At 39.7% G+C, this 16,555-nt stretch overlaps 1 protein-coding gene across 1 annotated transcript in view; it reads left to right on the top strand.

Annotated features, from left to right (window-relative positions):
- AQP9 (aquaporin 9) overlaps positions 1–16,555 on the top strand; it is a 39,161-nt gene that overhangs the window by 12,932 nt on the left and 9,674 nt on the right. The window contains exons 3-5 of the mRNA XM_075208062.1: positions 8,307–8,444; positions 13,803–13,921; positions 14,814–15,031. Of these exons, the coding sequence (XP_075064163.1) occupies positions 8,307–8,444; positions 13,803–13,921; positions 14,814–15,031 (475 nt within the window). The remainder of the gene's footprint in view (positions 1–8,306; positions 8,445–13,802; positions 13,922–14,813; positions 15,032–16,555) is intronic.

Raw genomic sequence — 16,555 nt, forward strand, 5'->3', positions numbered from 1 at the left:
CATAGCACAGGCTTATGTAGGCAATAATATATATGAAAATTTCTGTCAAAGAGCTATAAAAAAATACATACCTTTAACAGTCCCACCTGACTATTATTTAGTATTCTAGTGACCCTAGAGACCACAGAGATCATCCTCATAACCGCTGCACAATACAAAGATTATGCCCCTACAAAGCAACTCAGCAATTTCTTTTAGCCAGCTCACCTGCCCCTTCCAGCCACCTCACTTGCCCCCTCCAGCCACCTCACTTGCTCCCTCCAGCCACCTCATTTGCCCCCTCCAGCCTCCTCTCCTGCCCCCTCACTTGCCTCCTTCAGCCTCCTAACATGCCCCCTCCAGCCTCCTCACCTGCCCCCTCCAGCCACATCACCTGCCCCCTCCAGCCACCTCACTTGCCCCTTCAGCCTCCTCCCCTGTCCCCTCCAGCCACCTCACTTTCTGTCTCTCCCCCCTAGACATTAGAACGGACTTACCTGCTGTGGAGTCCACTCTTCAGTGCTGTGTATGTCAGGCAGTCTGGCAGCGATCGCTGCTAGCTGCCTGTCAGTGCGGCCCAGGCTCTTCTTACTCTGGTCACATGAGATGTGGAAGTCCTGATCTCATGTGACCAGAGTAAGTAGCGTCCGCAGCCACACTGACCGGCAGTTAGCAGCGATCGCTGCCAGACTGCCTGTCATGTGACAGTCGGGACCACTCCTTTAGATCAGGGGCAGATGACTCCGGTCCCAGCTACATTTAAAAAAAAAAAAAAAACATATCGGCGACGCTGCACCCCCCCAGACTCCAGCGCCCCAGGCTGCAGCCTTGTCAGCCTATTAGCTGATCAGGCCTTGTCTCTGTCTTTCTATGTAGTTTTGCTAACTATAGCTCAGTCTAACCAGAATTGTAGATAATTGTTGTTCTTTAATACTTTGACCACTGTGATCACCATTATTTTGTTTACATTGATGCTTCAGTGAAATTTCTTTACAGTTGAATAGTCTAGTATAATATTACAGCTGTCTACTGGAATAAAATTAATGTTTGTAGCACAGCTGAACTGGAATTGTCATTTAAAGATAAGTCAGATATCTTGTAGGTATCAGAGTAATGCATGTCAAGTATACAGTAACCTCAGCAGCTGGTGCTCAATAATAAAGGTCAGGGATCAATAATGGTCAAGAATGTAATTGTATTTATGAATGGAGGAGCTCATATTTTATTGCCTCTATATCACTTAGATGCATATAAATTGGATTTGCAATAATGTGAAAGCACTTGGTTATACAACATGCAGTTAAGCAGTAGTAATTCACACTTTGAAAGACGAGCTTACAAATAAGGTACAGCAATAAAAGAGAGAATAAAAAGTATTCTGTGCTCCTATAGACCAGTAGTTCCACCCATGCAGAAAGCTTAATTCCTATTGTTGACATTTGTATTCCATTATGTATAATAAATATAGTAAACACTGAAGGTGAGCCGAGTGAGTGCTATAAGTAAATTACTTAGTTTAAAGGGTTATTTTTGCTTTTATTCAGGACCGTTTCAACCATGATACAGGGTGAAAATCTCAACTCAGGTACATTGAATGGCAGCGTGAGCAGAGCAGGCACAGGAGAGAAGGCAACTTCCTCTTCCAATCTATAGCACTACTGGCACTGCCAGCTACTGCTCTGGTAATGCAGTGACTGTAGGAAAGAGCACAGGTGACTGGTGTCACATGGTGCTTCTTCCTGCAATTCATGATTCTGATAGTAGGATTGTGCTGGCTAGGGAATAACAGGGTTTTGAGCTTTTATTTTTGTTTTTGTGGTGGGCGAGCAAGGAGGGATAGCTTCAGGGGAAAGAACTCTCATCAATCGCAACATTTATTTATGTAACGCAAGCAAATTCCGTAGCGTTGTACAATTGAGAACAAACACAGTACAAAAAAAACTGGGCCATTGAAAAATCAGAAAGGTAAGAAGGCCCTGCTCGTTAGCTTACGATCTGTAGGATTCCATACCCCTGCATACAAGAAGCATTAAACTCCTTTCATGATTATTTATGGTTGTACATGAACACAGGTCTGTTCAACTTTGGACAATTTTCCATCAGACAACTTTTTTTTATTATTTTTTTTATTATAGTTGTTTGTAACAGTTTAGGCACCCCTGGTCAAATTAACACAACCTCTGTGCGGTAAAAATATGAATGTGGCCTATGTCTGCTGATTTTAATGCAAAATAACTGGTTCTGCACATTTTAAATCAAAATGACTGAAAATGAACAGATTTAGAAAATAAAACAGTGAAGGCAACTCCCAAACGTTTCTTGCAGCTAGCTAATAGTCTTTCTATTCTTGCTTTATAGATTGTTTACAACTTTATCTTGCAGAACTCTTATTGCGCAAAAATATTCTTAGGTCTTCTTGCATTGGTTGCATGTTTGAGATCTCCCCACAGATTTTAAACAACTGTAACCCCCTGTCACCGTGTATGGTCTTAGGGTCCATGTGTACGTGATGCACCTCCTCACCTGTACTCTACTTCTGAAATATTATAAATGCTAAAAAAAGAAAAGCTGCTCTACTACAGGTACATAGCATCCATTCCAATTAAATTGTACATTTACTGCACATTGTAGTTTGTAGATTATGTTATATATATTGATGTATGAAGCTGAATTTACTCCTCTAAAAACCTATGCTTGCCTCTCATTAATATACTGAAAGTCATTTGCATTAGACTTTAAATAAATAGCTTCTGTTTCTATCATTTTGTGCAGACAGGAAACCTTCCTCATGAGGCATATTATCTGTATTTACTTGTTTAAAGTAATGGTGACCTTAAGTGAAAGCAAACAGTAGCTCTGTTCTCAGGGCCACTGCTAGAAATACAAAGGTTACAAATCTCTAAAGCTGTAATGTATTATCTGTATTAGAAGAGAATACTGTTTTTAACTCTGGTGTTTTGTAATTCACAGTCCTCGGTTCCACTGCACGTCTTTCACGGTGACAGCACAGTGATAGTATGGTGAATGGAGCTTGTAATAAAAGTTTGTAATAGAAAGCAGAAAAAAGTGCATATCTTTGCACCGGTGCCCATGGCTTCTTCAGCCTTTTTTAGGGAGGGGGATAGGGGGTTACTAGTGGATCAGAAGCGCTAAACATGCCACAGGGCACTGTCATGTGACCTTCCAGAGCGCACCAGAATTCCAAACATTGACGGGGCAGCGTGTTATTGAAAGTGATAAGATTTAACCTATCACTTTGCCGAGCCAGTCTCTGTAGCTTTGAAAATGTGTGAGCCATCTTGCTGGCTTGCACATGTGCTATGAAGCTGCAAAGCTAGATACAGGCTTTCATTTACACTAATTTAAAAAATTTAAAAATACAGAGCCATTGTTCTGTAGTGATGTCTCGTGCCCACTTGTGCATAATTGTGATTAGTTTCCTGGTGATGCATGTGGGAGAACGCACAGCTTTTTCTTAATCCACAAAATAACTGAAAAATGTGAATTCTCCACCACCTCTGAGTTCTCAGAGATAGGTCTCATCCTTAAATTTATAATTGTATGCACTGTGCATTCCTATGCATTTCTAGGTACACTGTGTGATAAAAATACTAAAATACACAAAGTGACACATGCAACATAGACAGCCCCAAAGTCTTCAAAGTCCTCTCGCTCTCCTGATTAAAAGTCCTCTCACTCTCCTGATTAAAAGTCCTCTCACTCCCCTGATTAATTTAAGCTACGAATAAGGTTGAACTGAAAATGTTAGGGGAAATGTTGAAGCACATAATGCAGGTGCTCTTAAAGTGGACTACTGTTTTTATTTATTTAACTTAACTAATTTTCCAGAGCATTTTCCGCCCCATACCTATATATCCTCCAATGTGCCCCACTTCCCAACATGATGGCAGTCAAAGTAATGGAGGGGGGCTAAGAATTGGCACGGCAGTATGTAACAAAGTAGGTAATGGCAAATATGCTTGGCACCTATGCCATATTGGATCACAGTGGAACAGGGCGCTCGGTCACAATTCCAACTGCTGCAACCCCATTTGATGTGCCACTGCAACAAGGTACACTTAGCAAAGTGTTTTTTTTGTGCTGAATTAAATAAAGAGGCAAAAGAAATCCCTAGAACAAACGGACAACCCACAAATACTAGAGATATTCACTGACCCCTGTGTTTTGGTTTTGATTTTGGCTTTGCATCTGGATTAAGTTCGTGTTTTGGTTTTGATTTTGGCAAAACCGCCCGCACGTGTTTTGGTTTTGGATCTGTATTTTTTTAGAAAAATAGCTAAAATATGCTAAAATCACATAATTTTGCTCTTTTTCTGTTCCTACATTAATTATTAACCTCAGTAACACTAATTTTCAGTCATTTCCAATCAATTTTGACCACCTCGCAGGTCACAATATTATTTTCATACACTTTCGGACAAAGACTGCATCGACCTGGCTGGACGCTAAGCAACAGAGCAATGACACAAACACACAGCAGTTCATAGCACATCTCCGAGAACCGAGCCTGAGCATCTCTAACAAATACACATAAAAATATATATTCAATTGAACAGTCGTAAAACAATTTAAAAGCATAGTTGATCCCAAAGAAAATTGAGCTAGGCAATATTACTATTTTAAGGGGCGTATTCAATTGTTTCTCCGGCCGCCGGAAAAACGAGCGCTCTAAAACTATTACTGTTAATACGGTAATTACTCGCTGAATTGCATCTCGCAGCTCCCTGCGAGATGAAATTCAGCGAGTAAACTACCGCATTAATGGTTTTTACGCGCAATATTACCGTATAAACGGTAATAGTTTTAACGCGCTCGTTTTTCCGGCGGCCTGAGGAACAATTGAATACACCCCTAAAAGTAACACTGATATTTTACAATAAGCAATAGGTAACATACCACAAAATGAAGCAAACTGAAATGACCATCTGTTCCTGAGTGTCCTGAGACTTGAATTTCTTGCTGACTGAACAGAAGAACCCATTATAGTAAGGCAGAACAATAGTCTAAAAAATAATCTGTCATAGAGAAATGGAGACTACCACACACATTAAAGATCACAGTAATATAGTGAAACAAATCTCTATTAGTAACATTGTTATCGTATAGACTGAAAAAGTATATTCCTCTAAAAACTGTGTCAGTATATTATTTTGTTAAACTCCAAATTGAGGTAGTATAATACTTTTGAAATTGAGGAAGCCTATTCTTGTGTGGTAGACAATTTGAAAATCCATCAGAGGAGCTTTGGGAGTACCAAAAATGAATATCCCCTTCAGGCAGAAAGTATAATCTTTTGCTGATGAACCTTGATAGACAAGATCCAATAAAAGGCATCAATCTCAAAAAAGCTCACAATTTACTGTGTCTTCCTAAAGAAATAGTTGAACTACTATGTTAGCTATTTTAAAATATATCTCTCAAATTCTTAGCACTCCTTGCTGTCACGGCTTGCTTCGGAGAGATATATTTTACAAAACATAGAGAAGATATGGCAAAGATATGTTTCACAATTGTTTCATTTCATAGTTCTTCATGATAAATTAAGTTCTATCCTTATGCTTTTACCACACATATCTTGGATATCAATTCTCTGAAGTATTTTGAAAGATGCCTAGCTAATAGTGGTAGGCTTACTTAGTGGTGTTTGTGAAAATAGTTATATATTCATGGATTTATTTTTACACAATCACACATAAAAGCCTTATTAGTGCACATCTCTATCAGAAAGGTCAGCAGTGCCTTGGAGCACTTCACTAGGTCAATTCTTCAATTCAGACAAAACTCTTTCAAATATATAGATCTATAAAGATGCTTGAAAGAGAGGGGATGTTTAAAAAATGTGTGGCTAAAGCATTTAATAGGGCAAAACATATATGTATTAAAGAGACAAACATATATACATGAAATTGGATTGAATTGAAAGAAAAGATTTTATGCTGAATATTTAATTCACTGACATATTTCCTTTGCAACCTCACAACTGTTCCATATTCTTATATATTCAAGGATGCTATTGCATACATTTAATAGTGATATATTTGTATGCTGAGTGTCGTGCTAAATAATTGTGGCATCTTACAAAATAAAAGAGGATGATAATTACACTTCAAAATTAAGTTGAATACACTTTATACCGCATATACTCCTTATGTATGTGTGCAATTCCAAATATATTTACCACTGCATGCATACTGAAGACAAAGATCAATCATTGTCCATCTATGCAGCCAATGCGCAAGGTATTTGCAGTTTACAAGGTGGGATTCAAGCATGCAAGCATGCAGAAATACCTGCATATATATATATATATATATATATACACACACACATATATATATATATATATATATATATATATATATATATATATATATATATACAAATAAGCTGCAACTGATTGTCAGTTAATTTGTTGTAAATTTATGAAGATTGACTAGTCATATTTGTGACTCGTTGCACTATACAGACGCTGGTTCCAGCCAAACATCTGAAGGCAAGTATTTAATAAGTCTTACAATAACCTAAACTCAGAAAGCCGCATGAACAGCTGTGGCTCTGGCCATGTAGCCGTGGCTATGCTTTATTAACAATATCTCAGCAAAGCACAGCATTCCATAACCTTGTATTTAACAAATAATATAAATAACCTCAATCTTAGCTGGAGAACTTTCTTAAAGGAATCTTATTACCAAGTATCAGGATACAGATATTATTTAATGCCAAAAGATGGGTGTTATTTTATAAGAAAATACTATTTTATCATAAATTGCTCTTTTATGATATTAATGGTTTGCCATCCTATTTCTCAGTATGCTGTTTTTCATTGAAATTCCTTAGCTGTAAACAATATGTTTTCAAGCATTTATATAGCATAAGAAACCTCTGCAGAATAAGAGGCCTATTTAAGAAAAGCCCTTTCTCTGACAAGAGAGAGAGTTTTCACCAGTTTGAGGGCTTCTCCCTATTTACCAAACCCATGAGCTGGTGAAGATTGGATATTGCTGGTGATAGACTTCGCTGCAGGTCTCTGGCATAAATAAAGCATTTTTCCAAATTTAAATATAGTAAAATATATCTTATTTTTTTTATAATTTATACAATTTTATCTATTTTTTTTTTCTCTTCTCATCAAAAGTAGAACTGGACACGAAGTGAAGCAGCAAACCATTTCACGTATGCGCATTGGTGACCTTATTGGCCTGGCAAAAGGCCAGTGAGTTCAGCCTTATCACTGCCAGCCAGTAAGGCAGGTGAAGAAGATTTTCTATCGCTGCAGTAAGCGGTGATTGTAAATCTCATAACGCTGTTATTTGATAAATAAACCATTGTGTCTCCTGTTCTTTAGCCAAACCTTTATCCATTCCACTACATTTGAGTCAAATTCAAAGATTTTTTGTTTCTGAATTTATTGTGGAATATCAAATCAAGTGCATTGGTAAATTCTAAAAAGATATTTCTACTGATCCGCACTGAACAACCACTTTAGTTACTAAGTAAAAAAAATCTTCTAGATTTGTTTGACATAATCTCACACCAACTCTATGAATTGTAAGACTTACATGTCATATTCTTCCCTACTGCCTTTTTGTGTAGTGAGACTAAATTTAAAATTCTCCCATCACCTGATATTAAAACTGTTAGCAGGGAGTGGTTAAAAAGTCTGGTTTAAAGCCCTGCCAGCCCTAGTTTTTTTTCCTTGGATATATACCATTTGAGCCCATTGACTTTGAATTTTCAACTGTAAACACAAAGCAAACTAATTATTTAGACTTTTTCTCCTTCAACATTTCAACAGAATGTTTTGTTTATCTTCTCTTTGCTTCTTATCGTATTTTATTTGGTTTAGTCTTTTTTTTTTTTTACAATAGCCAGTGGTTAGAAGTGGGCTGGTATATTATGGTGTGCCATTCCACCTCTACTAATGCTTTCATTGCAAAACTATCAAATTCCATTCACTTACATTTTTCATGCCACCACTTTTAAATTTCCATACTGCCACGTCTGAATTTCCAGTTCGACCACTGACAATAACTTTATGTGTTTTATCATCCTTTTATTGGGTCTTTATTTCTTAAATGTGCTTTGTTTTCTTGGAGAACCATGTTGGCTATCTCTTCTTTAGCTTTAACTAACGTATCTGGCACAAAGCCACTTCCAGTTTCCACCCTGTCAGATATTCACATAAATAATTTCTCATTTAGCTAAAGTCAAGATTTTTAAGGTCTAAAACCTTTGTTTTGATTGTTATTAGCTATAATGTGGAATATCTTACGGAGTCTGTAACGTGCAATATCTTGTCCTTTAAGGTGGCCACATCAATCCTGCAGTTTCATTTGCAATGAGTTTAACTGGAAGGTTACCATGGGTCAGATTTCCTTTCTACGTGACTGCACAGATTCTGGGTGCTATAACTGGGTCTGCGGCTGTTTTTGGTGTCTACTACGGTAAGTATGTTTTATATATGAAACACTAGCAAGTTGCTTAAAAAATAGACAGTGGTACGAGAAGCTGCTTTAAAGTGGACGTGTAGTCTACACCAGGGTTTCCCAAACCCAGTCCTCAGGGCTCCCCAACAGTGCAGGTTTTCTGGATCACATGTGACATAATTAGGACCACCTGTGGATCTGTTACAATGTGTCAGTCAGTAATGATTACACTTGTGCTCCAGCAAGAAGATATGGAAAACCTGCACTGTTAGGGAGCCCTGAGGACTGGATTTGGGAAACCCTGGTCTACACTCAATATTCAGCCTATCAATTCAATAGGAACTAATGACATGGCTAAGGCATGAGACAGTTAGTTCCTATTGATGTATTGGTGTATTGCAGTGAAAATGAAGAGGATAACTGCCCCAGCGCAGGCCAATTGCAAAAAGGCACCATCCTAACTTATTTGTGACACACCTCAAAATGCATTGCAGTATCAGACTTGCTGTGGGTGAGCCCCCACAATATTACCTTCACATTCACGAATAGGAAAGTAAGGTCTCACCCATCTATGGACACATTTTTATGCTAAACATTTAAGGTAACAAATACTACCAGGTCTTTTGTGGACCATTTTAATATATAAGCTTTGCCGATAATATTGAGTGCAGTGCCACAAGGAGCTGACACTGGGATTCTAGCTTGGGTGTGCAGCGAACATTGGGTTTACCACTGGGATATTAATCTATATTTTACAACTTATAGGCAAGACAAGGAAGCAGCTTGCTTTAGCGCAACTTCCTGCACTAGTCATAGGGGAACAACACACTGTCCCACCACCTGACATTAAAAGAATTGCCTCCTCCGATTCTATGTCCTCAGTGCCAACACTCTGCTGGTGGTTGTGATGTGGGTAAATCTTCCAATTGTAAGCTGTCAGTGCATCAAAGCCAGTAAATGCTCATGATCATGGCCACAGGAACCACAGAATTGTCTACTCTGACACATTAGGCCCACTAGGTCTCTACAGTCATGATCACATCTTGCTGGTTTGGGTACAGTGGTCAGACAGTAAACTTTTTTTTTAATTGCTAGTGTCTAGGGAAGTGGCAAATAGGCAAATATTTACTTATGGCCCTCTAGTTACACCACTACTTTCAATATATATAATAGAACACAATATCAAAGTATTATAGGACTCACAGCATCAAGCAAACATTATTATTATTATTATCATTTATTTGTTAGGCACCACAAGGTATCCGCAGCGCCGCACACAGTACTAACAGTAGACTATACAGGGTGAAACCATACAGAACAATGAACAAAAAGTACCAATACTTCAGAAACTCCGGCTAGTCATATGCAGTAAAGACGGAGCGGAAGAACAGGTATGGAGACAGGAGGGGAGGGGGCCCTGCTTATACCAGCTTACATCCTAAGGGAGGGTAAACAGACCAGGCACAAGAGGAGCCAGTTGAGGCAAGAGGAGAGAAGGGAAGACGAGCAAAGGGAGGAGATGGGGGTTAAGTAGATGGTTGGTAGGCTTTGAGGAAGAGGTGAGTTTTGAGTGCATGTTTGAAGGAGAACAGAGTAGGAGAGAGACGGATGGAACGAGGGAGGTCGTTCCATAGAAGGGGGGCTGCACAGGAAAAGTCTTGGATTCTGGAATGGGAAGAGGTGATAAGGGTGGAGGAGAGGCAGCGGTCATTGGCCAAGCGCAGGGAGCGGGCAGGAGTGTGAATGGAGAGGAGGTTAGAGATATAAGGGGCAGTAGAGTTGGAGAGAGCCTTCTAAGTGGTGGTGAGGAGTTTGATAAAGGATTCTGTAGGGGAAGGGGAGCCAGTGTAAGGCAAGGCAGAGAGGGGAGGCAGAGGAGGAGCGGCGTGAGAGGAAGATGAGTCTTGCGGCCGCATTGAGTATAGAGCGGAGGGGGGAGAGACGGGAGTGGGGGAGGCCAGTGAGAAGGTTACAATAATCAAGGCGGGAGATGATGAGTGCGTGGATGATAGTTTTGGTGGCATACTGAGAGAGAAAAGGACGTATGCGGGCGATGTTGCGTAGTTGGAAGCGACAGGCTTGGGCAAGGGAATGAATGTGGGGGGCAAAAGAGAGAGATGAGTCGAGGGTGACACCCAGGCTGCGAAGTTGGGTGACAGAGGAGATGGTGGTGTTGTTGATGACAATAGAGAGGTCATCGTGGGATGGGAGTCTGGGCGGAGGAAAGACAATGAGTTCAGTTTTAGAGAAGGTGAGTGTTTTCAGCATAATTAATTGACATTGTGAAATTCTTCAGCAGAGTTCTGTATTATCAGACTATAGAACTGTGCAGATAGGGTAAAAGGAAGAGGTTTAAAAGTGATTAATAAGCATAGCTAAATAATTGACCCTTGATTTGGCTTTAGGATGAGAACAATAGACAGTACTAAACCGTGTCAATGTTGTCAAAGTACACAAGGTCCTTTTTTAAAATTATGATGTTGAAATATTTGAGAAAACACCACTTTCATACTTCGTAAATAGACCGCTTAGATTCCTCTGGTACATAGGATTTAGTAACAATGACACATAAAAGAGCATTGTCATGATGAATGTTCAATAGTTAATACAAGTAGAAATTAATGCAATTTAACACTAAAAGCTGTGACCATGATCTTGTCCGTATGATATACGCAATTTCCTTAATCTAATCTGTACAACAAAGCAATGACTTAGTGTGCACTTCAGAAAGTGGTGGAGGAAAAGGAAAATGGTTAATTTAACTGCAGCACTGTTTCATTCCTCTGATCCAGTAACTGGGTAACACCTTCCGATCCATGGCTCATTTCACACACAACTGATGTTCACCTGTCCTGTATATAACCCTTTTTGTGTATAACACAAAGTTGTAGTATGAAATTAAAGCTATATTTGGGACACATTTTCTTATAAAAATAACTATTTGCTATTCAATTAGACCAGGTGCATTATTGTTAAAAAAAACAACAAGCATTCACAGTTATTAGCTTATCAGCCTGAACCAGGGCCTGATTAAGGGTTCTGGCCACCCTAGGCTAATATGCCCCCAGCGCCCCCCACCTCAGTGTATAGGCACATAGGAATACATCTGAATATGGATGTTCAGGTGTATTCTCCAGCATTTATTTAATTTATACAGATTGTGCCATTGTCACTTACCTGTTCTTGCTTTTCTCTATTGCGTGTTCTTGCAGCTTTGTTGTCCTCTCGCTGGCTTCTGGAAAGTTGGGGTCCTGTTTTGAAAATGCAAACATTTATTATAATACAAAATGTTAACAAAACCTGAAAGATTAGATACTTTAGTTCAAACAAAACACTTCATTATGGCCAGCTAAAACTACCCCATTGCATATATTAGCAATATCTGAACATTTGTTGTCAATCAAATACAAACCTCTACCAGCCCTATCTCACTAATATTTAGTATTCTAGTGATGGCTGAGACCACAGAGAGCATCCATGTAACCGCCACACAATAAAGAGATTATGCCCCCCAAAGCTGCTCTATTTCTTAAATACCCCCTGCAGCCATTTTCACTACCCCCCCTGCAGCCATTTTCACTACCCCCTCCTACAGCCATTGCTCCCCCTACAGCCATTTTCCTTACCCCTTCTTACAGTTAATAGCCATTGCCCCACTCTGCAGCAATTTTCCTCATTCCCCTGCAGCCATTATTATTATTATTATTATTATTATTATCATTTATTTGTTAGGCGCCACAAGGTTTCCGCAGCGCCGTACATAATACAAACAGGAGACCATACAGGGTGACATAGTACAGAGCAATAAACACAAAGTACCAATACTTCAGAACTCCAGGCAGAAATATGAGCGAAGATGGAGTAGAAGAACAGGTATGGAGACAGGAGGGGAGAGGGGCCCTGCTCATACGAGCTCACATCCTAAGGGAGGGTGGACAAACAGGCACAGGAGGGAGCCATTAAAGTAAGGGAGAGAAAGGCGGGGCTGATGGAGAGAGGGGAGAACGAGAGAAGGATGTTTGCGAAGGTGCAACAAGGTAAGGGTTAAGTGGATTGTTGGTAGGCTTTGAGGAACAGGTGAGTTTTGTGTGCCCGTTCGAAGGAGCACAGAGTAGGAGAGAGACGGATGGAATGAGGGAGGTCGTTCCAGTGGAGGGGAGCAGCTCGGGAGAAGTCTTGGATTCTGGAGTGGGAAGAGGTGATCAGAGTGGAGGAGAGGTGACGGTCATTGGCCGAGCGCAGGGAGCGGGCAGGGGTGTGAATGGTGAGGAGGTTGGAGATGTAGGGGGCAGTAGACTGGGAGAGGGTTTTGTAAGTGGTGGTGAGGAGCTTGAAAAGGATCCTGTAGGGGAAGGGGAGCCAGTGTAAGGCAAGGCAGAGAGGGAAGGCGGAGGAGGAGCGGCGTGAGCCATTTTTCTCACCTCCCCTCCTGCAGCTATTTTCCTCCTCTCCCCCCTGCAGTTATTTTCCTCACTTCCCCCCCTGCAGCCATTTTTCTCACCTTCCCCCCTTGCAGCCATTTTCCTCACTCCCCGCCCGCAGCCATTTTCCTCACTCCCCCACAGCCATGTTCCCCACCCCCCTCTGCAGCTATTTTCCTCACCTTTTTCCCCTGCAGCCATTGCCCCCGCAGCCATTTTACTCACCCCCCCGTAGCTATTTTCCTTAACCCCCCTTGCAGTCATTGCCCCCATGAAGCAATTTTCCTTAATCTCCCCTCCAGCAGCTATTTTACTCACTCCCTTCCCCACAGCCATACCCCATCCCCACTCACTCACTCACTCACTCATTCACTTACATACTTCATCAGAGCAATCTTCCTCTGGGCAGCCTGCAGGAAGTCCGGGGGTAGTGAAAGCTTAGTTAAGTCTCATGAGATGTGGAAATCTCGCGAGACTTGACTAGAAGCTCCGTGGCTGCAGTGGCAGACAGCTAACAGCATGGGATTTGCTGTTAGGTTTGCAGTTTGCATATTAACAGTCGGGCCCGTCCCCTTTGGACCAGAGGACCAGAGCGCTCCATTTTAAAAAAAAAATTAATTACCAGCAGCACCGCGTCCCCCCTGATCAGCCTAATGGTTGATTAGGCCCTGGCCTGAACAGTTAAATTATAAGGAATATGGAAGGGTGGGGGGAGGAAAAGCTCTGACTAGTATATTTTCAAACTGAAATCATACATGTCAGCTGATATATGCACAAAAGCAAAACAACTTTAATGAATGCTTTCTTTTCTGCCAGAATGCAGCAGAAACAACAATGGCAATAATTTGCTCATGTTCATATTATTAGTTTGTGAATAAGATTTTTAAAAGTAATTTTGGATGAATTTCCAGTTTAATGAAGAGCTACGTAATTTAAAGGTTTCTTACTGTTGCAGATGCTTTAATGAAGCATACAGGAGGAGTTTTGACAGTGGATGGTCCGAATGCTACTGCACACATTTTTGCAACATATCCATCGCCATATCTATCAACAATAAATGGGCTTGCAGATCAAGTAAGTACACCAGTGTGTCTACTGGGGCACATTTAAGATGTTATGCAGGTCCTTAAACATATTTCACCTAGTACAAAATGATTTATTCTAAAATCTCCACTTATTTCCTTTAGCAGCAAACTGTACTAAATTATTTAAATGATTAGTCCATTAGGGTGTAATTTTTTAAGGAGTTAAATGTGCAAATATAATCCCTACACTATGTATGACTGTTTGCTAGATAAACTCTACTACTAAGTATATCTACCACTTACCTTAACTGCAGTGTCTCCACTTCTGGGGATTGGGAGTTGGGTCAGTTGTATACAGTCATTGACCTATGATTATGCAGCCAATCACATGCCTGATGTCATTTGGGTTAAACCAAGTAGCATGAATAACGTTTAACAATACTTAGTTCAAACCGCTAAACTAGACTAGATTGTGAGTTGATTGCGGCCCTCCACAGACACAATACTATATACACCCGGGCCCCTATTCGAAAGTCTACGTACCAAACAACTGCACATAGGATAGGGGTTATTTTTGCAAAACAGAGCCATTGAATTTGTATTGCACATTTAACCATTAAGAAAGAAAACTACCAAAGCGGACTTTTACTCAGTTGATCTTTAAAAAAACACCTGTCAAGGTCTGTTAATGTGATCAGTGGATTCATACATGGTAAATGACCCAAAGAAGCTTTGTGGCAATGCAAAAGTATCTGCATGTGTAATAAACACATGCAGAGTAGTAAATAAAAGGAATTAACATACTTTGGCATTCTGTAAACATGCGAGGAAATATTGATGTAGTTGTGTCAATTATACTCATATCCTGCTTTTTCGCTCTTATATAATGCAAAATATATATCAGACACTGTGACTTAGTTATGTCATGTCTATTTGTATAGATAATGTCTACTGCACTTTTGCTCATTATGGTATTTGCCATATTTGACAAAAAGAACATAGCAGCTCCTAAGGGACTAGAGCCGATTGCAGTTGGTCTCCTCATTCTGCTCCTAGGACTGTCACTGGGAGTAAATTGTGGAGGAGCTATGAACCCAGCTAGAGACTTAGGTCCACGGATCTTCACAGCACTGGCCGGATGGGGCTTAGAAGTTTTCACGTAAGTGATCGCTAGCATGGCAGCAAGACTGTATTTACCATAAATATGTATGTATATATATGTATATATATATATATATATATATATATATATATATATATATATATATATATGACATGCCTAAGCCAGAATTATTCAGGGATACAACAGAAGAAAAGCTAAAGATTATTGATCTATAATTTTTTTCTTGACTGTTTTGTAAGGGGTGGTCAGTGCCACTCAGAATAGGAAACGGTTAGACGCAGTGACATGCACAATTTCTAATTAAGGATGAGAGAGAGAGAGAGAGAGAGAGAGAGAGAGAGAGAGAAAAAAAAAAAAAACCCAAAAAAAACCCTTTTATTTTGTGGAACTGCAAGTCCCAGCCAGCTTGGGCTGCCATTAACAATCTAGGCATCCTGGTGCTTGTAGAACTAACCTAGTTATAGCACCAAAAGTAATTTTATTTAATTTAGCTAGAAAAAACATGGTTATTGCTGTGAAATGGTCCAAATCCCAATGTGGCTGTATACCCAGAATGGCTTTTATCTATAGTTATTAATACAATTCTTTTATTCAGAATTTGGTATTACTACTAATATTTTCGTCACCTTGCTTTTGGATACATCAATTGTAGGTTGATAAGATTTACAGTAAAATATACTACTTTGAATGCATTGATTGGAATATCACTTACATTTAGATAAGGACATTTCAACTTTGTCTTTCTCAATTAGTAATACCTTAAATGTTCATTTTCTCAGTGGAAGCATGTCACTTGCTGCTTTACCATAGTAGATATAACTTGCTTTAGGTGTATCTATACGAATTTGGCAGATAATTTGTAATGGAAGCCAACAGAAACTGATCCCAACAGCCAAAGATGCGTGTGTTGAGCAGTTTGGTTTTATACCATGGATGACAAAACACCTTATTTTACAAAACCTGAGGGCCTGATTCATTAAGGTACTTAAATTAAGAAACTTCTTATTTCAGTCTCCTGGACAAAACCATGTTACAATGCAATGGGTGCAAATTAAGATTCTGTTTTGCACATAAGTTAAATACTAGAGATGGTCACTGACCCCCGTGTTTTGGTTTTGGATTCGGTTTTGGATCTGGATTACCGTCGTGTTTTGGTTTTGGTTTTGGTTTTGCAAAACCGCCATTGCGTGTTTTGGTTTTGGTTTTGGTTTTGTTTGGTTTTGTTTTGCTATTTTTTTGGAAAATCCATGTTTTTGGGCCTAAATTAACCCAATTTAGTGCTCCAACTGTTTTAGAGACAAGTAATCTAATTGTTGAGGTAATAAATCATCCAAAAAAACAGTTTAATTCTTCGTTGGTAGGCCTATTCTACACACAAAACAGATTGTCTTCCTCTCCATCTATGCATATTGGCAATGCAGCCATCGTCTTTGAATGTATATTACACCCTACACTTATAGTTAAATATGTAAAGAAATGGAAAAAGCCAGTTTGGTTTCTGTCTCTCAAGGCCCCCCTACACTTGTATAAAATACCAAAAAATTCAGCCATTATAGACTG

The sequence above is a fragment of the Mixophyes fleayi genome, chromosome 4 (assembly GCF_038048845.1).
Source record: "Mixophyes fleayi isolate aMixFle1 chromosome 4, aMixFle1.hap1, whole genome shotgun sequence".
NCBI lineage: Eukaryota > Metazoa > Chordata > Amphibia > Anura > Limnodynastidae > Mixophyes > Mixophyes fleayi.